The sequence below is a fragment of the Neophocaena asiaeorientalis genome, unplaced genomic scaffold (genome assembly GCF_003031525.2).
Source record: "Neophocaena asiaeorientalis asiaeorientalis breed wild unplaced genomic scaffold, Neophocaena_asiaeorientalis_V1.1 scaffold597, whole genome shotgun sequence".
NCBI lineage: Eukaryota > Metazoa > Chordata > Mammalia > Artiodactyla > Phocoenidae > Neophocaena > Neophocaena asiaeorientalis.
Window position 1 is genome coordinate 3,029,514 of NW_020172664.1, and position 20,254 is coordinate 3,049,767.

Sequence of the window (20,254 nt, forward strand, 5' to 3'; positions counted from 1 at the left end):
GCCAGCCGAGCCCGGCCCGCCGGCCCCGGATCCCGCGCGTCCCGGGGGTCCGTTGGGTGCTGGAGGCGCCTCCCGCAGGGAGTCCCCGGGTGGCCGCGCTCCCGCGTCGTCCGCTGCTGTTGGGGGACCGGGACGTGCGGGGCCGCAAGGCCGAGCCGGGGCGCCCTCCAGCGGACTGCGCGGGCCCCATGGCTGGGCCGAGCGGAGCGGAACCGACGAGGTGAAGCCCCCGGGCCGGCAGCCGGAGCGCGTGGCGGGGGCGCCGGCTCCATGGGCAGCGACGCACAGCGGCACGATGATGGACGTTAACAGCAGCGGCCGCCCGGACCTCTACGGGCACCTCCGCTCTTTTCTCCTGCCAGAGGTGGGACGCGGGCTGCCCGACCTGAGCCCCGACGGCGCCGGCCCGGTCGCGGGCTCCTGGGCGCCGCACCTGCTGCACGGGGTCCCTGAGGTGACGGCCAGCCCCGTGCCCACCTGGGACGCACTCCCGGACAATGCTTCCGGCTGCGGGGAGCAGATCAACTACGGCAGAGCCGAGAAAGTTGTGATCGGCTCCATCCTGACGCTCATCACGCTGCTGACGATCGCCGGCAACTGCCTGGTGGTGATCTCTGTGTGCTTCGTCAAGAAGCTCCGCCAGCCCTCCAACTACCTGATCGTGTCCCTGGCGCTGGCCGACCTCTCGGTGGCCGTGGCGGTCATGCCCTTCGTCAGCGTCACCGACCTTATCGGGGGCAAGTGGATTTTTGGCCACTTCTTCTGCAACGTCTTTATCGCCATGGACGTCATGTGCTGCACGGCCTCGATCATGACCCTGTGCGTGATCAGCATCGACAGGTAAGGGCCGGGCTGCCCCGTCCCGGAGTCCGCCTGGGGATGTGCTGGCAGCTCAGCCCCACACACTTACCTTTCTTGGTCGGATAAACCAGACTCCCCTGCGGGAGGAAGGGCTGTGCTTAAACCCCCCCCCCCCCCCCCCCCCCCCCAACACACACACACATCAACCCGACACCAACCAAACAACTTCAGTTACAGCGTAGCCTATATACACCTTTAAAAGAAGAGCTGGAAATGTTCTGGTTTACGGTAGTGAGAATTTTAAGACCAAAGTTAAGAGTATTTTAAGCGTTAGAAGTTCCACCAGGGGGTCCCTTGTCTTGGTTTTCAGAAGGAAGGGATGTGATCCTCTCTGAGCCTGACAAACCCTTGCTGTGAGCCTGAAAGAATCAGTTCTTTAAGAAATCAGCGGGAGAAAAGCCACCTTGCTTTCCTGATTGCACAAGCTACTTCTCAGGCCAATAAAAAGACCTAGAATGGCCCCAAAATTGGGGGGTCTACATGTTTTAACGTTGCACCTCTATGATTGCTGATTCTGAGTCACATTCTTTTGGAAGTCTGGTTTTACTGTCTGGCAAGGCTGTCTGTATCCTCCAGGCTTACTGGAGCCTTATTCCCTGTCTGAATGGTTGGTTCTAGCATTTCATCATATCCCTTGGGAATCTTCTCTTGAGAACTCCCCCACTGGAGTAATTGAAACAGAGGCTGACTGTCTGTCAGGGATGCTGGGGGAAAAAATTCCTGTCTTGGATGTCAGATTGGAATAGGCGACCTGCAAGGTTTCTTCAGACTCTAGGATTACAAGATTCTGCAGTGGAGCTAGTCGTTGGTCCTAGAAATATTGTGCAGTTGACAACTTGAAGTACGGTCCTAATGCTCTGGCAACAAAACAACTCTCTGCTTCTCTGGAGACTGAAATAGTAAAACCTTAATATTCACAGTTGCAATTTTGCTAGTGTTTTAAAACCAGCACAGGCTGGTATCCTGTTGTGTTTAATGATACAGAGAAACAGTTGCTTATTTTCTTAGTGGACCTACAGAACCTTTCAATGTGTAGACCTTACAGCAAAGGAGAAGTAATTGATGCCTCCACACTTAAAATGAGAGTGTCTCAAAGGATGGTGTAGCACGAAACTGAGGTTTTCCTCCTTTTCCTCCCTGTAAACACTGCTATATTGTGTGTGGGGGGTTTTTTTGTTTGTTTTGTTTTTTAATATTTAACATGTTGTGCTATTTTACTGCTTGGCCAGGGTTTATAGTTACTGAAGGAAGGGAATATTTTCAGGGAAGAAAAATACATTGTATTTGCATTTAGTTAAAGATCTAGATTATTTTTAAAAATTGATCCTGCCATTTTGTATGTTATGTTCGGAGCTTCTAATAGCAAACAAGGAATTATTTTTAAGAGTAGAGCATGAACTGCATATGTGAGAACAGTAGCTCCAAACTTGACAGCTGAAGTTCCGAATGACTGTAGTTAAGCATGACCACAGATATGCATTTACAGTCTGACTGCAGTCTGGCTGTGGCAACAGGAACTGGGAGAGTGCACTCAATATACACAGTAAGTATATGCTTGAATTAGAAGGGTAAAAATCCGACTGTTCATCCAACGAAAACGGTGCTTCTTGCATGAATGGAGTCCTTTTAAATGGAACTTAGTGTAATAAAGCGAATAAGAATTTCTGCTGCAAGTAATGCATTTATAAGCTTTTTTCATTTCGTAGTTGATAAATGATAAACAAACAGCACAGTGTGCTGATTTGTCTCCTAGGATGACCAGGTTTGGGTGGGCCCATGCTGAGATTCCTGTACACGAGCTAAAGGTTTTCTTTCCTCAGGATGCACGTGTGACTTAGCAGCAGCAGGAACATCTCCAGTACAAAGACGAGGTTAATCCTTTCTTTTTTTTAACATCTTTATTGGAGTATACTTGCTTTACAATGGTGTGTTAGTTTCTGCTGTATCACAAAGTGAATCAGCTATACATATGCATATATCCCCATATCCCCTCCCTCTTGCATCTCCCTCCCACCCTCCCTATCCCACCCCTCTAGGTGGTCATAAAGCACCACGCTGATCTCCCTGTGCTATGCAGCTGCTTCCCACTAGCTATCTGTTTTACATTTGGTAGTGTATATATGTCAATGCCACTCTCTCACTTCATTCCAGTCCCAGCTTACCCTTCCCCCCCTTGAGAATGTCCTCAAGTCCATTCTCTACGTCTGCGTCTTTATTCCTGCCCTGCCTCTAGGTTCTTCAGAACCATTTTTTTTCTTTTTTTAGATTCCATATATACGTGTTAGCATATGGTATTTGTTTTTCTCTTTCTGACTTACTTCACTCTGTATGACAGACTCTAGGTCCATCCACCTTGGCCAGAGCTTCTAATTTCTTTGTCAACTCTATCCTTATGATTGTCACAAATTGTGTTAACATAGGGATAAAGATTCTGTCTCTTAGTTTTTTTATGAGAATTGCCCCATTGGTGAATTCTGCTTAACAGTTATCTTAGAAGATGAATATGTCATTTATTTAGATAAAATGAAGAATTTATAGCATCGGAAGACACAGATTGCCTTTCTTCCAAGAACACACAGAACTAAAAATGAGAAAAAGGAAAATGCATTTGTTATCGGTTGATTGATAAGGTGCATTATTTCTATTTTTTCTTCAGTTCCATTGTGGAATATGGCCAATGATATAAAAATGTGCTAAGAAAATATGAAAAAAATTTAATCTTCATTCATTCATTTATCCATTCTCTCTCGGGTACCTAATATGTGTTATGCTATGCTTCATGCAGCATAAGCAAAAATGAATAATAATATTCTGAACCCATGCTATGTTACAAGAATTTGGTTACCTGTTGGGCATTTAACCTGTCTAAAATGGAACATCTGATTTTTCTTAACCCCTCCCCACCATGCTGGGATGCTTTTCCAGCCTTTTCCAATGGAATTTCATGCCCTTCTTCTTCGCAGGCTTCAACACTGATCCCCACCGTTTATAGATAGTGACCCATGATCATTGAAAAAGTAGCAGCCATTGGATGGAAACTACTTTGTCTTTCCACCACCAAACAATTTTTCCTGCATCTCTACCCTTTTTATTTCCTTCCAGTTGAAAAACAAGAAGACACTGTATCCCAGCAAAGACCAAACCACCTGCACTTCACATCCTATTCCCTCTCACATTCTGGAGGACTTGGTTTTTCCCTTGAGTCCTCATCTCTTCTTTGCCTTCAGTGTTGCCTCTCAACAGGGTCAAGCTTGATATTCCATTTTTAAGAACTCCTTCTTTGGCTTCACTCCTCCCTCCAGTTACTGCTCCACTTCACAGTTAAGCTGCTCAAAGAACTGTGACCACAACCTGACTTTATTTCCTTACTCCTCAGATAGGTGCGTTTGACCCTCACTAGGTCTGCTGTAATACTTTAACTGGCCTTCCTGATTCCATTTCTGTCCAGTCTTCATCCATTGCCTATGAAGAAGCTAGAATGATCTATTTTTTTAAAAATGGTTTTAAGTGAGATAACATTTCCCTGTAGTGAAATGCACAGATATTAAATGTACATTTTGATGAGTTTTGACAAATGTATGTACCCATGTAACCAACACTCCAAATAAGATATAGAATATTTTGTCATCCCGGAAAGTTTCCTTATGCCCTTTTTAGACTAATCTTTAAACAAGAGAAGTCAAATTATCTTTTATATACAGTTTAAAAACATGCAGAACAGTTCTATATATTGTTTAGGTGAACTGACATAAGGAGTCAAAGTATAAAATAGTTCAGAGGAATGGTGAGCACCAAATTCATGAGAGCAGTTATCTCTGGTGGGGTGGGTGGAGGTGTAATCAGGGAGTAACATACATATCAATGATATCGGTCATACTTTGTTTCTTAATCTTGATGCTTGATACAGTCTTGTTTTCCTGCATATAACTTTCTGTACTTATGAAATATATTTTCAAACGATTTTTTGAAATACATACAGAAAAGTGAGCAATCCTAAATGTAGAGCTTGATGCATTTCCACTAAGTGAACCCATGGAGGTAATCTGCAGCTAGATCAAGAAATTGAACATCACCAACCTCCTAGAGGTCCCCTCTTGCTCTTCTCCAGTTTCTAACACTCCCAAAGATAACCATTGTCCTGACTGTTAGCATCATAAATTAGTTTTTCTTGGACAAAACCTCATAAAATGGCATCGTATAGTGTGTACTCTTAAATCTGGCATCTTTTGCTCAGTAATAATGTCTGCTGTGCGATTCATCCGTAGTTTTTAGCCTGTCAATGTTTTATTCATTTAGTTTTGCTGAGTAGTATTCCATTTAATTTGCTTATCAGTTCACCTGTAGATGGACATTTGCATTGTTTCCATTTTCTATATATCACTAACAGTGCTTCTATAAATATTTATTTATGTCATCCTGTGTACATATTGTCATTCCTTTTGGGTAAATATAACACTGGATAATAAGGTACCTTATTGAATTTTAATTCTATATACCCCCCTGACATCTTTTGTGTTATTGTCATGCATTTTAATCTACATATTTAAAAAACCTATTAGATATTATCTTAATTGTTATTTTAAGCAGTCAGTATTCATTCTTATTTACCCACATGGTTACCTTTTCCACTGCTCTTTATTTTTTCCTATATTATCATGCCTTCGTCTGGGATCATTTTCTTATGCCTGTTAGACTTTCATTAGCATTTTTTAAAGTGAGGGTTTGCTGGTGACAGATCCTCTCAGTTTTTACTTATCTAAAAATGTTTTAATTTTACTATCATTTTGAATGATATTTTCTCTAAGTATGGAATTCTATGTTTCAGTTTTTGTTCAGCACTTTAAAACATTATTCCATTATCTTCAGGCTTCCATCATTTCTGTTGAAAAATTAGTCATTTACCAACATTGTTATTACTTCTTTGAAGATAATGTGTCTTTTGTCCTCTGGCTGCTTTCAGGATTTTCTTTTTGTCTTTAGTTTTTATACATTTTTCTGTGATGTCCCTAGGTTTGGCATTATTGATTATTTTCTGTTGTTTATTTGCTGTCAACCCTGCTGAGGTTCTTAGTAACTTTTGTATTTGTGTATTGATATCTCTAATGAGTTTGCTAGTATCTCTTTAAATACTTTTACTATCCTCTTCTTTCTTCTTCTACGTCTTCAAAGTTACATAATTTAGATTGTTTTACTTTATCACACATGTATCTTACACTCTTTTCTTTCTTTTCCATTTTATATTTTTCTCTGTTCTTCAGCTTTGAAGAATTTTGACCTACCTTCCAATTTATAATCATCTCTTCCGCTCTGTTTAATAGGTTGTTTGGTCTTATCTATTGAGTTCTTAATTTTAGAGTACTAGAAATTATATTTGATCTTTATTTTTTATTTTTTGCATTTGATCCTTTTTATTGATTCTAACTCTCTGGTGAAATTCTTTGCCTTTTCACTGAATTTCTCCAACTTGTTATTTTACTTCTGAGCATATTAATCATAGTTAGACTCTTTTTCTACCAACTCTAATATCTGAATCACTTGTGGTTTCTTTGTGTGTGATCTCTCTCCCCCCCCACCCCGCCCCCAGCTCTGGGTTTTGGCTTTGTGTCTTGGCATGCTTAATAAACTTGAATTGTATACTCAACATTTTGTATGAAAAACTGTGGATGTTGTATATGATGTTATTCTACTCCAAAGAAAATAGCTTCTAGGCAGGCATATTGGGGGACTGATTATTGTAATCCAGTTAGGGGCTTAGCTGACTGTAGGCTTTGTTTTAGTTTTGATAAAGCTGTGTCTGCCACTGGCCAATGCCTCTTTCTAGGGTGTAGCTTTCTTGGAACTTCAGCTAAGAGCATAGGGGGTTCTCAATGACTTCTCCCCTTGGCTAGTTCAGAACTCTGTTTCTTTCTCTCCTTAGCAGTGTGAGACTATCAAAACTCTCACTGAAAGTTTTTTTGGGAGATTTCTCCTTGGCTTCTTAGCCTCCTGCCCTGCACAGCTTCAGAATTCAGCAAATGTCTTGAGAGGAATACCAGCCAAGTGTTGGGCATAGTTTTCTGTTCCTTCCTTCTTATTTGGATCTTGGCATCTCAGGTCTCTAATTTTTGTTTTTCTTTCCTTAAGAGACTACCAAAATTTCTTCTGGTATTTTTGCCTCTTAATAGCATTTCTGTTGAGGCTTTTTGCCTGGATCTTCAGCTCCTTACCCCTCACCTAGTTTAGGCAAATGTCCCAAGAGAAAGAGTGGCTGCAGAATTTTGGCTCATCTCTTTGTGTTTCTCTCATTTCTAGGATTTTGTCCCCTCCACTCCTGGTTTTCTCAAAAACTCTGTTATGCCTTTAGGGAGGGGTGTGTGTGTGTGTGTGTGTGTGTGTGTGTGTGTGTGTGTGTGTGTGTGTGTGTGTGTGTGTGTGTGTGTGTGTGTATTTGTGCTTTATCCAGCTTTTCTAGTTGTTTTCAGCAGAAGCATTGGTCTGAAGCATTAAGCAACCCCATCATAGGTAGAAGTGGATGTGTGCCTGAAAGATTTTAAATGTATGCAGATATAGAAATATAATGATGTAAATTTTGTGCTTAAAACCCTTCATTGGCTTTTCATTTCACTAGGAATACAATTCAAAGTCTTTAGCACACCTACAAGGTCCCTGATTTATTCCTCCCTTACTTCCCAACAACATTTTGTACTGTATTTCACCTTGCTTTCCATAGTATAGTCATATTGACTTTTTCAGTTTCTCCATCATGTCAAATTCTTCCTACATCAGGCCTATTCCATGTACGCCCACCAACTAATATATTTGCAATACTATGATTTCATATCTGGAGTTCTGTTCCCTAATACCTATTTTTTGATCCCAACTTGGATAGCTTAAAAGTGTTAAACCCTCTAAGATGGCAACAATTAAAATGTCTGAAAAATACCAAATATTGGCAAGGATGTAGAGCAGAGGGAACTTTCGTACGTTACTAGTGGGACTGTGAATTGGTGAACTACTTTGAAAATAGTTTGCCATTATCATGTAGTGTTGATGATACATACACCCTATGATTCTGGGATTCTGTTATTTCACCACTAGGTATATGTCAGAGAGACTCTTGTCACCAAAAGTCTTGTACAAGAATATTTATAATATCCACAAATTTGGAACTCCCAAACTTGAAATAATATATAAGTGTATCCGTAGTAGAATGGATAAATCAATCGTGGAACATTCACAGAATAGAATACTATTGAGTAGTGGTTATCAAACTTGAGCATGTATCAGAACTACCTGGAGGACTTATTAAAACACAGATTACTGGACCCCATTCCAAGAGTTTCTGGTTCAGTAAGTCTGGGGTGGAGCCCAATTATTTGCATATTTTCATTTAAACAAATTCCCCAATGATTCTGATGCTCCTGGTTTTGGGACCTTACTTAGAAAACTGTTGCTATACAGCAATGAAAATTGTTGTAGTAAAATGAATCTCACAAAGTAATGTAAACAATTTTTTATTATAAAAATTTTGAAACTTATTTAAGAGTCGAGAGTATAGTATAAAGAGCCTAATCTATCCATCGCCTAGCTTCAACAGTGATGAATTTATGACCACCGTGTTCAAAGTATACTTTGCAACTCCTCCTTCCTCACAGTATTTTAACTCAGATGTCAGACATCATGTAATTTCACCCATAAGTTCTTTGGGGCCACAAACATAATGCTGAGCAGAAGTGGAGTCCAGAAGAACACATGATTCCATTCATATAAAAATGAAAGAAACAACATTGTTTAGAGACATACATTAAGTGTAAATATCGTAAAGAAAAGGAAGGAAGTATACATCATGAGAACAAGGATAGTAGTTAATTACTTCTGGGTGGGAAGGAGGGGTGTTGTGATCAGAGAGGTGTGCTTTTGAGGTGGTGTAATGTTTTATCTCTTGCCTGTAGAGGTAGTTACATGAGGGTTCACTTTAAAAATTACTATTAAAATATTCATGTATATTTTAGGCACTTTCCTACATATGTATTTTGTTTTACATTAAAGGGACAGAAGTATTTATTTGATGACATCTTGTGAGGTGTATATGGATTTACATCAGATGTATGGTTAATCTGAGCGGATACAGTTATTGTTTTAATGCTCTCAGCATCCATTAGTTTTTAGCCTCATGTTTGAGGGCGGGGGTCATTTTTGGGTTGTCCACAGTTACAGGAACTCCTGTGGCTAACTTGCAAGAGCCATAATCTTTAGTTCTGACTGGTGTCTGGCTGAAACCTTGCTTCCTTGCCAGGTACTATGACTCATTTGCTTCGATGATCTGAGTTCTGCTCTTGGCCTTAATTCTGCTGTGATCAGCAGTGCAGGGTGCATTCTGGTTTCTCTGGATCCCCTTTATCTTTGAAGGAAGTCATTCTTGCTCACCTCTAAAATTAATTTTCAGCTTGTATACACACTTTAAGAGTTGATAGAATCCTCTTCTTTCTGTCTTTTTCTCCATCTTGTCACCTGGGCTGTGAGTATGGTGGCTAGAGCTCTGGCCTTCATCTTGGTCAAGACAGACAACCAGAGCCACACTTGGGAAGGAGAAGCAGTGCACTGGGAGGGTAGCCGGGATTCTGGAGGACTGTGGACTCCACAGGATTGCGGGACTCTGACTTCTTACTGATGGATGAACAGATACCATCATGTTGTCTGTCGTAACTGCTAAACCTAAGTGCCAGTTTCTTATCTTATGGGCTTATCCTTCACACCATTGTCCATATACACTTCCTAAAACATCACTGTGAGGTGTCACTGTGTCATTCTCCTTTAGGAATAACAACTACCATTTTTGAGGGTCTTTTGTGCTACATAAATTTCTAGAGATTCACATAATATCTCATTTAATCTTCACAACACCTTTGTAAGGGCATTTATTGAGGCCTGTGCTGTCATTGAGGTCGGCTGGCCAAAGGTATAGGAGACAGTGTGAACATTTTAAATCCCGTTCTGTAGATGAGGAAGCTGAGGGAACACACACACTGTATGTGGCAGGAACACCATCTGAATCAAAAGCCCATATGTGTTCCTCTACATCATTGTAGCCATTGTCTGCTATATAAAGAGAACATTGTTAAGATAGCATTCAAGGCCTCTTGTGACTTGACGCAGCCTTCTTTATAGCCTCAATCTGACTAATCCCATCATAGGCATCCTCCCTTTTAACAAGATGTCAGAACAGAACTAATGTTCTTACCCCCCAAACTTCTTCCTCTTCCAAGGTTCCCATCCCAATAAACGGCATCAGGCTGCACCCATTTGCTTTGCCAGACATTTAGGTATCACTTTTGAAACTTTCCACCCAGCCCCCCACTGTCACCAGTGCATCGCCAAGTCCTGCTCACTGTCCCTTCACTTTTCTTCTCCCCAGTCCCAGCGCCAGACACTCAAGCCAAGCCTCTGCCATCTTTCACTTGGACCACGCGAAGCAGCCTCCCAGGGCTTTCGTGTATCTACCCTTGCTGCACATTAATGCAGAGTGTGTAACCTTAGCTGCACGTTAGAATCACCTGGGCAATGCTCGGAGCCCATCTCTAGAGATCCTGATGGTCTGGGTGGGCCTTGGCATCAGTATCTTTGAAAATATCCCCCAGATGATTCTAACGTGTATTCAGCCAGAGGGAGAAGCCCTGAGTTAGCGTGATCTTGTAAAAATGCAAATGCGATTCTATCCATGGTTCCCAAAGTTTACTTGCGCATTAGCATCACCTAGGGATCTTCAAAAAATTCCAAAGCCCATACCCAGCCCATACGCAAACCCAACTGATGCACAGTCTCTGCGAGTGAGACTCATGCATTATATTCTGGAAGCTCCCTAGGTTAACCCAATGTGCAGGTCTGGGCACTGCTGAACTATGCTGTTCTCCTCTTCAAACTCTTTAATGGGTTAATGAGTTCCCCTGCTCTTGGGATAAGATCCTAAAATTTTAATATGATTTAAAAGATCTTATAATCTGACTTCTGCCTATCTCACTAGATCAGGGGTTGGCAATTTTTTTCCACAAAGAGCTAGATAGTAAATATTTTAGGCTTGTATGCCATATAGTCTCTGTCACAGCTCCCCAACTCTGCCACTGTAGTGTGAAAGCGGCTATAGACAATATGTAAATGTACGGGCATGGCTGTGTTCCAGTAAAACTTTATTTATGGCTACTGTAATTTGAATTTCATAAGATTTTTGCCATGTTATTAAATATTAGTCTTTTTAATTTTTTTCAACTATTTAAAAATGTGAAAACATTCTTAGCTGGTGTGTGTGGGGAGGCTATACAAAAACAGGAAGGGACCAGATTTAACCCTGCTGGAGTTTGCCGACTTCTGCCAAAGATTCTGTTCAAGTCAGTTCAATTCTCTACTATCATGTAGATCGTCTCTCTTCCTCCCCTGCCCCACTTCCCCCCCCACCCCCCATATTCTGGCAACTCTGAGCTTCTTTCTGTTCCTTGAGATTTTGCAATTCAGGGACATCACAAGTCTTTTTATTGCCTACTCCCCACCCCACCCCGCTGACACACTTATGTGCCTCTTGGGCTGGTTCATTCTTATCACTCTTCAGACAGGTCCTCAACTAGATGTTACTGCCTCATGGAAGCATTCCAAGAATCCCCAGACTATCTTAGACAATCTTATAACTCCCTGCATGTTTTCTTTCTTGCACTCACCTCAATTTGTAATGACTTGTTTGTGAAATTAATTGTAATGGATTCATGATTTGTGGGGTCATCCATACAGCAGGCATGGTAGGACCAGGGTCTCTCTTGTTGGAGACTGAATCCCCAGCCCCCAGCATAGTACTTGGCACATAGTAGGTGTTCAGTTAATCCGTGTGGATTGACTGAGGAAGGAAGGAAGGAAGAGAGGGAAGGTGGGTGCCTCTGATTCCCAAATGTCTGGCCTTGCCTTTTTTTTTTTTTTTTTTTTGCAGTACACGGGCCTCTCACTGTTGCGGCCTCTCCCGTTGCGGAGCACAGGCTCTGGACGCGCAGGCTCAGCGGCCATGGCTCACGGGCCTAGCCGCTCCACGGCATGTGGGATCTTCTCAGATCGGGACATGAACCCATGTCGCCTGCATCGGCAGGTGAACTCTCAACCACTGCGCCACCAGGGACAGCCTGGCCTTTCCTTCTTTTTTTTTTTTTTTTGCGGTATGCGGGCCTCTCACTGCCGTGGCCTCTCGCATCGCAGAGCACAGGCTCCGGACGCGCAGGCTCAGCGGCCATGGCTCACGGGCCTAGCCGCTCCACGGCATGTGGGATCTTCTCAGATCGGGACATGAACCCATGTCGCCTGCATCGGCAGGGGAACTCTCAACCACTGCGCCACCAGGGAAGCCCTGGCCTTTCCTTCTTATTCTCCAGAGTCTTATGAAATATTCTTCTTGGTGAAGTTTTTTAGGGAAACCAAATTAGAGTCAGGAGATTGTATAATGAAACAGAAGCAGCGTGGAGGCAATGGGACAGTCCCAAGGGGTCGTCCCATCAAGCCATAGTAGGCTGGGGAGTCACTTTCTGCTCTCCACGTGGGTGAGGAACACTGACATAAACAAAGCCCTAGTGATGCAAAAGATGTAGCAGCTTAGAGCCAGGAGTCAGCTCTTTATTGTCATCATTGCTGTGCCATGAAGCAGGATGAAAAGGCAGGCAAAATTAAGCAAAAATCCCAGATCCTTTTCGTTTCAATGAACAAAACATATTTCGACCAAGCTCGTGCATCCCAGAAGGAAAGCCATAGGTGTCAGGCATGAAGGAGATACCCAAGTAGGGAAGCACAGTAACTGACAGTCACAATATCATTTATTGATCACGTACTATGTGCCGGGCCCAGTGCCACGGGATTTATGTGATGCATCTCGTTTCATCCCCATGACCACTCTGTGGTTACTCTCATCCCTGCTACTCCTGCAGGATGAGGAAAGGGAGGCTGAGAGAGGTTAAGTAACTTGCCTAAGAGCACACAGGAGGAAAGCAGTGAATCCTGCTTGTCTGAGGGAAGGTCTGACTCCAGCTCAGAGGGGTGTTGGCTTTGTGAACATCATCTCTGAACCATGTCAAGTGATAAGTGTTTTCTCCTGCTGTTCAGACAGGACAGTGATGATGTTAATAATAATTATTATTATATTCATATCAGTCCGTAGTCTCTTATCTAATATCCTTGGGGCCAGATGTGTTTTGTCACATTTTTCTCTAGTGTTCATCCATGGTATCTCCCACTCCAGTCCATCTGTTAGCTTTGGGGTTATGGTCAAGGTGAGGTCACTGTGGAATGTTAAGATCCACATCTTCATAGTTTTAAGTTAGATGAGTAGGAAGTCCTAACAAAGAGGCCAAGTGTATATACGTGTGTGTGTGTGTGTGTGTGTGAGAGAGAGAGAGAGAGAGAGAGAGAAGAGGGGTGGAGAGAGGGTTAGGTAGGTGGTGGGGATATGGATGGAGAGGGAGAAAGAGAGAGAGGGGAGGTGAGAGGGAGAGAGAGGATACATGGGTGAGCAAGCTAGAGGAGATGGTGGGGGTGAGATTTATTTACTAAGCAAACCCTTGTTGTTTGCCTACTGGGTATTGAAGTACTGTGGGGATACAAAGCTGAATAAAGACGCAGCCTCGTCCTCAAGAGGTTATCTAGTTGAGGCTAAATTAAGATTATTTTATTCACACACCAGAAAATTTGGACCTTTAAAAAGTTAGGTTGTACATGTTGCTTTGCAGTCAATCCCTGTGCGATATGACCTTTCTTGAAAGAGTTTATGAGTCATTTAGCTTCTGTTTGCAAACAATTGGCTAGTTTGAGCACTTCCATCAATAAAACCCCCAGTACTCTATGGTCTGTTTTTGAACAGCCTTTCTGTGCCTGGAGAGTTCTTGTTAAGGACTGCTGCAAAACGAGGACTGCTAGGTCAGAACTAAGCGCTCATGCTTCTGATGTTGCCTGTTGAAGTACAGGATGCCAGCCTCTGGGGGCTGAGCAGCTGTGGGACTTTGGGGGAACATCTCCAGTGCATCTATTTGGGGAGCTTATTTTTGCCCATTTAGCCGGTTTGTATTCTCACTTTCATCCTGGCCTCTGTTCTGATTCAAATTCTGTATTTCTGGGCATTCTGATAATATTTCCCAATCTTTCAAAGTGAGGCAGCTGGATAGCTTTCTTCCTCCCAAATGGTTCTTTCATCTGGAGCATCAGGCAGAACCGTCCACCTAAAGGGGGCTATCAGTATTTATAGTCTATCATGGGGAGACTTAAATGGCATGCTTCAATCCATCTATAATCAATCCAGCCCAGCTGCCTGAATATTTCAGAATTGCATTTTGGGAGATGTATGTTCTATACGTTAGGTTTGAAAAAGTCTCTGATATTCTCAAGAGAAGTCTTTGCAGATTCTCCTGTTTAATAAACAGATTACCTCACGGTTTTATACTTGATAGATTTCTGAATACTGCCAGGCTCCTACCACTCTGGCTTCCTTTCTGGGTCACAAAGGTGATAGTCCTTTGTTAGCAATTTCTTCTTTTTTTTTTTTGTATTTTATTTTATTTATTTTTTTATACAGCAGGTTCTTATTAGTTATCCATTTTACACATATTAGTGTATATATGTCAATCCCAATCTCCCAATTGATCACAACACCCCTCCCCCGCTGCTTTCCCCACTTGGTGTCCATATATTTGTTCTCTACATCTGTTTCTCTAATTCTGCCCTGCAAACAAGTTCATCTGTACCATTTTTCTAGGTTCCACATATATACGTTAAATACGATATTTGTTTTTCTCTTTCTGACTCACTTCACTCTGTATGAGAGTCTGTAGATTCATCCACGTCTCTATAAATAACCCAATTTCATTCCTTTTTATGCCTGAGTAATATTCCATTGTATATATGGACCACGTCTTCTTTATCCATTCGTCTGTCGGTGGGCATTTAGATTGCTTCCATGACCTGGCTATTGTAAATAGTGCTGCAATGAACATTGGGGTGCATGTGTCTTTTTGAATTATGGTTTTCTCTCGGTATATGCCCAGTAGTGGGATTGCTGGGTCATATGGTAATTCTATTTTTAGTTTTTTGAGGAACCTCCATACTGTTCTCCATAGTGGCTGTATCAATTTACATTCCCACCAACACTGCAAGAGGGTTTCCTTTTCTCCAAGTTACATTTTTTTCCCTGTAATTGATTTCTAATCTCCTAGCGTTGTGGTCAGAAAAGATGCTTGATATGATTTCAATTTTCTTAAATTTACTGAGGCTTTATTTGTGACCCAAGATGTCATCTATCCTGGAGAATGTTTCATGCACACGTGAGAAGAAAGTGTAATCGGCTGTTTTTGGATGAAATGTCCTATAATTATCAATTAAATCTATCTGGTATGTTGTGTCATTTAAAGCTTGTTTCCTCATTAATTTTCTGTTTGGATGATCTGTCCATTGGTGTAAGTGAGGTGTTAAGGTCCCCCACTATTATTGTGTTACTGTTGATTTCCTCTTTCATAGCTGTTAGCAGTTGCCTTATGTATTGAGGTGCTAATATGTTGGGTGCATATATATTTATAATGGTTACATCTTTTTCTTGGATCGATCCCTTGATCATTATGTAGTGTCCTTCCTTGTCTCTTGTAACATTCTTTATTTTAAAGTCTATTGTATCTGATATGAGTATAGCTACTCCAGCTTTCTCTTGATTTCCATTTGCATGGAATATCTTTTTCACCCCCTCACTTTCAGTCTGTAAGTGTCCCTAGGTCTGAAGTGGGTCTCTTGTAGACAGCATATATCCCGGTCTTGTTTTTGTATCCATTTAGCGAGCCTGTGTCTTTTGGTTGGAGCATTTAATCCATTCACGTTTAAGGTGATTATTCATATGTATGCTCCTCTTACAATTTTCCTAATTGTTTTGGGTTTATTTTTGTAGGTCCTTTTCTTTTGTGTTTCCCACTTAGAGAAATTCCTTTAGCATTGCTGTAGAGCTGGTTTGGTGGTGCTGAATTCTGTTAGCTTTTACTTGTCTGTAAAGCTTTTGAGTTCTCCATTGAATCTGAATGAGATCTTTGCCAGGTAGAGTAATCTTGGTTGTAGATTCTTCCTTTTCATCACTTTAAATATGTCATGCCACTCCCTTCTGGCTTGTAGAATTTCTGCTGAGAAATCAGCTGTTAACCTTATGGGAGTTCCCCTGTATGTTATTTGTCGTTTTTCCTTTGCTGCTTTCAGTAATTTTTCTTTGTCTTTAATTTTTGCCAGTGTGATTACTGTGTGTCTTGGCGTGTTTCTCCTTGTGTTTATCCTGTATGGGACTCTCTGCGCTTGGGTGGCTACTTCCTTTCCCATCTTAGGGAAGTTTTCGACTATAATCTCTTCAAATATTTTCTTGAGTCCTTTCTCTGTCTCTTCTCCTTCTGGGACCCCTATAATGCGAATGTTGTTGCGTTTAATGTTGTCCCAGAGGTCTCTTAGTCTGTCTTCATTTCTTTTCATTCTTTTTTCTTTATTCTGTTCTGCAGCAGTGAAATCCACCATTCTGTCTTCCCAGTCACTTATCCATTCTTCTGCCTCACTTATTCTGCTGTTGTTTCCTTCTAGTATATTTTTAATTTCAGTCATTGTATTGTTCACCTCTGTTTGTTCTTTAATTTGTCTAGGTCTTTGTTAAATTTCTTGCATCTTCTCGGTCTTTGCCTCCATTCTTTTTGCGAGGTCCTGGATCATCTTTACTATCATTATTCTGAGTTCTTTTTCTGGAAGGTTGCTTATCTGCACTTCATTTAGTTGTTTTTCTGGGGTTTTACCTTGCTTCTTCATATGGTACATAGCCCTCTACCTTTTCATTTTGTCTGTCTTCCTGTGAATGTTAGCAATTTCTTGACAGAAAAATTGCGTTTTCTTATTATGGGAGTCCTAGGGGATTCATCTATTCACATCTTCAGTATTTATTGATTACTTAATCTTCATTGGTTACTTTTTTATATCCTCAGCAAAAGCAAATAAGGCCTCTGCTGTCTTGAATCTTACATTCTAGTAAGAATAAATAGGCAAGAAACATATAAACTAAACACACACACACACACACACACACACACACACACACACACACACACACACTGATTCATTAGTAATAAGTGCCACATGGAGAATTAAAACAGAGTGATGTCTTAGAGTGGTTGATCATGGAAGGCCTGTCTGAGGAGGTGACATATACATCATGATGTAAATAACGTGATGGAGCTGCCTGTGTGAAGATCAGGAGGAAGAACAGTCCAGGCAAAGGCAGCAGCTGGTGCAAAGGCCCTGGGCCAGTGTGATTGGAGTAGAGAGATCAAAGGAAAGCCCAGAAGGAGATGAGAGTAAAGCAGTGGTCACAACTCATATTGGGATTTGGGACAGGTAAAGAGATTGGATTTTATTCTAAATGCAGTGGAGGCCTTGGAGAGTTTGAAGTCTTGGGTGACATGATCTGGTTTGTAATCTTAATAGTTCCTGGTGGTTACTTTGTGGAGAATGAAATGGGAAGTAGTGTGAGTGAAAGCTGGGAGACCAATGGGAAGGCTTCTGTTGTTAAGATAAAAGATGATTGAGAGGAGTGAAGATGGAGCAAAGTGGAGGAGTTCAAGATACGTCTGGGAGGCACACTGGCAGAACTAACTGATGGATTGGATCTGGGGGGTGAGGGACAGAGAAGAAAAAAGGATGACTAATGTGCTTTGGGCTCAAGCAACTCAGTCTATGGTTATGCTGTTGATCAAATAAGAGAGTAGCAGAACTGTTGCTGAAAATCAAGAGTTCTATCTTGGTTTAAAAAAAAATTTTTTTTAATTGATATATAGTTGATTTACAATGTTGTATTAATTTCTGCTATACAGCAAAATAATTCACTTATATATATATAATACACACACACACACACACACACACATTCTTTTCCATTATGGTTTATCACAGGATATTGAATATAGTTCCCTGTGCTATACAATGGAACTTTGTCATTTATGCATTCTATATATAATAGTTTGTATCTGCTAACCCCAAACTCTCAATCCTTCCCTCCTCCCACCCTTGGCAACCACAAGTCTGTTCTCTATGTCTGTTTTGTAGATAAGTTCATTTGTGTCATATTTTAGATTCCACCTATAAGTGATATCATTTGGTATTTGTCTTTCTCTTTCTGACTTCACTTAGTATGCTCATCTCTAGGTCCATCTATGTTGCTGCATATGGCATTATTTCATTCTTTTTTATGGCTGACCGCTACATTCCATTGTATATATGTACCACATCTTCTTTATCCATTCATCTGTTGATAGACATTTAGGTTGCTTCCATGTCTTGGCTATTGTGAATAGTGCTGCTGTGAATATAGGGGTGCACGTATCTTTTTGAATTATAATTTTGTCTGGATATATGCCCAGGAGTGGGATTGCTGGATCATGTGGCAACTCTATTTTTAGTTTTTTTTTTTTGAGGAACTTCCATACTATTCTCCATAATGGCTGCACCAATTTACATTCCTACCAACAGTGTAAGAGGGTTCCCTTTTCTCCACACCCTCTCCAGTATTTGTTATTTGTAGACTTTTTAATGATGGCCATTCTGCTTTCTGCCTGTGGACGCCACTGAGTAAGCATCGTTGATGTCTCCCCGCTGCTCCACTGCCGTCATGTCTAAGTCAGAGTCTCCCAAAGAGCCCGAACAGCTGCGGAAGCTCTTCGTCGGAGGTTTGAGCTTTGAAACAAGTGATGAGAGCCTGAGGAGCCATTGTGAGCAGTCGGGAGCGTGCACAGACTGTGTGGTAATGAGGGATCCAAGCACCAGGTGCTCCAGAGACTTTCGGGTTGTCACGTATGCCACTGTGGAGGAGGTGGATGCGGCCATGAAGGCAAGGCCACACAAGGTGGATGGAAGAGCTGGGGAACCAATGAGGGCCGTCTCAAGAGAAGATTCTCAAAGACCTGGTGCCCACTTAACTGTGAAAAAGATTTTTGTTGGTGGCATTAAAGAAGACACTGAAGAACATCACCTAAGAGATTATTTTGAACAGTATGGAAGTGATTGAAATCATGACTGACCAAGGCAGTGGCAAAAAGAGAGGCTTTGCTTTCATAACCTTTGATGACCATGACTCCGTAGACAGGATTGTCATTCAGAAATACCATACTGAATGGCCACAACTGTGAACTAAGGAAAGCCCTATCTCAGCAAGAGATGGCTAGTGCCTCATCCAGCCAAAGAGGTCGAAGTGGTTCTGGAAGCTTTGGTGGTGGTTGTGGAGGGGGTTTTTGTGGGAACGACAGCTTTGGTCGTGGAGGAAACTTCAGTGGTCGAGCTGGCTTTGGTGGCAGCCGCGGTGATGGTGGCTATGGTGGCAGTGGGGATGGCTATAATGGATTTGGTAATGATGGGAGCAATTTTGGAGGTGGTGGAGGCTACAATGATTTTGGCATTTACAACAATCAATCTTCAGATTTTGAACCCATAAAAGGAGGAAACTTTGGAGGCAGAAGTGCTGGCCCCTATGGTGGTGGAGGTCAGTACTTTGCCAAACCATGAAACCAAGGTGGCTATGGCTGTTCCAGCAGCAGCAGGAGCTATGGCAGTGGCAGGAGGTTTTGATTACTGCCAGGAAACAAAGCTTAGCAGGAGAGGAGAGCCAGAGAAGTGACAGGGAAGCTACAGGTTTGTGAACTCAGCCAAGCACAGTGGTGGCAGGGCCTAGCTGCTACAAAGAAGACATGTTTTAGACAATACTCGTGTATGGGCAAAAAAACTCGAGGACTGTATTTGTGACTAATTGTATAACAGGTTATTTTAGTTTCTGTTCCGTGGAAAGTGTAAAGCATTCCAACAAAGGGTCTTAATGTAGATTTTTTTTTTTTGCGCCCATGCTGTTGATTGTTAAATGTAAGTCTGATCATGGTGCTGAATAAATGTGTCTTTAAAAAAAAAAATAATGGCCATTCTGACTGGTGTGAGGTGATCCCTCATTGTTGTTTTTGATTTGCATTTCCAAGAGTTCTATTTTGAATGCTAAGTTTGATGTCATTAGACATTTGGATATAAGAGTCTCGGGTTCCAGAGAGAAGTCAGGACTGGAGATACAAATTTGGGCTTCATTGGAAATGATATTTAAAGCCATAGGGTGGGCTCCAGCTACCCGTCCTTAGCAAGATAAAATGTTTAGAGATCAAGAGAAGAGGAAGAGCCAGCAAAGTTTAAAAAGGGATGGGCAGTGAAATAGGAACACCTGGAGAGTGCTATCACGGAAATTAAGGGAAATGTTTTGACAAGGATAGAATATCACCTGTGTCAAACGCTGTTGTAAGATAAAGCTAGAAAAATGGCCAATGAATTGGGTGACCTTGAAGTCACTGGTGATCTTGAGAAGAGAGGTTTC

General features: G+C 41.8%; 1 protein-coding gene and 1 pseudogene across 10 annotated transcripts in view; both read left to right on the top strand.

Annotated features, from left to right (window-relative positions):
* The first annotated feature begins 6 nt into the window (after nt 1-6).
* The window catches only part of HTR7 (5-hydroxytryptamine receptor 7), a 99,464-nt gene continuing 79,216 nt past the window's right edge, over nt 7-20,254 (top strand). For 9 of the 10 annotated variants that reach the window (XR_003002489.1, XR_003002490.1, XM_024739531.1 and 6 more), the window contains exon 1: nt 7-840. Coding sequence is in view for 8 of the 10 variants with exons in the window: in XM_024739531.1 (XP_024595299.1) it covers nt 296-840 (545 nt within the window). In the remaining 2 variants the exon portion in view is untranslated. The remainder of the gene's footprint in view (nt 841-20,254) is intronic. The other variant, XM_024739527.1, reaches the window with a different exon arrangement.
* On the top strand, nt 18,521-19,473 carry LOC112396036 (heterogeneous nuclear ribonucleoprotein A1-like; annotated as a pseudogene).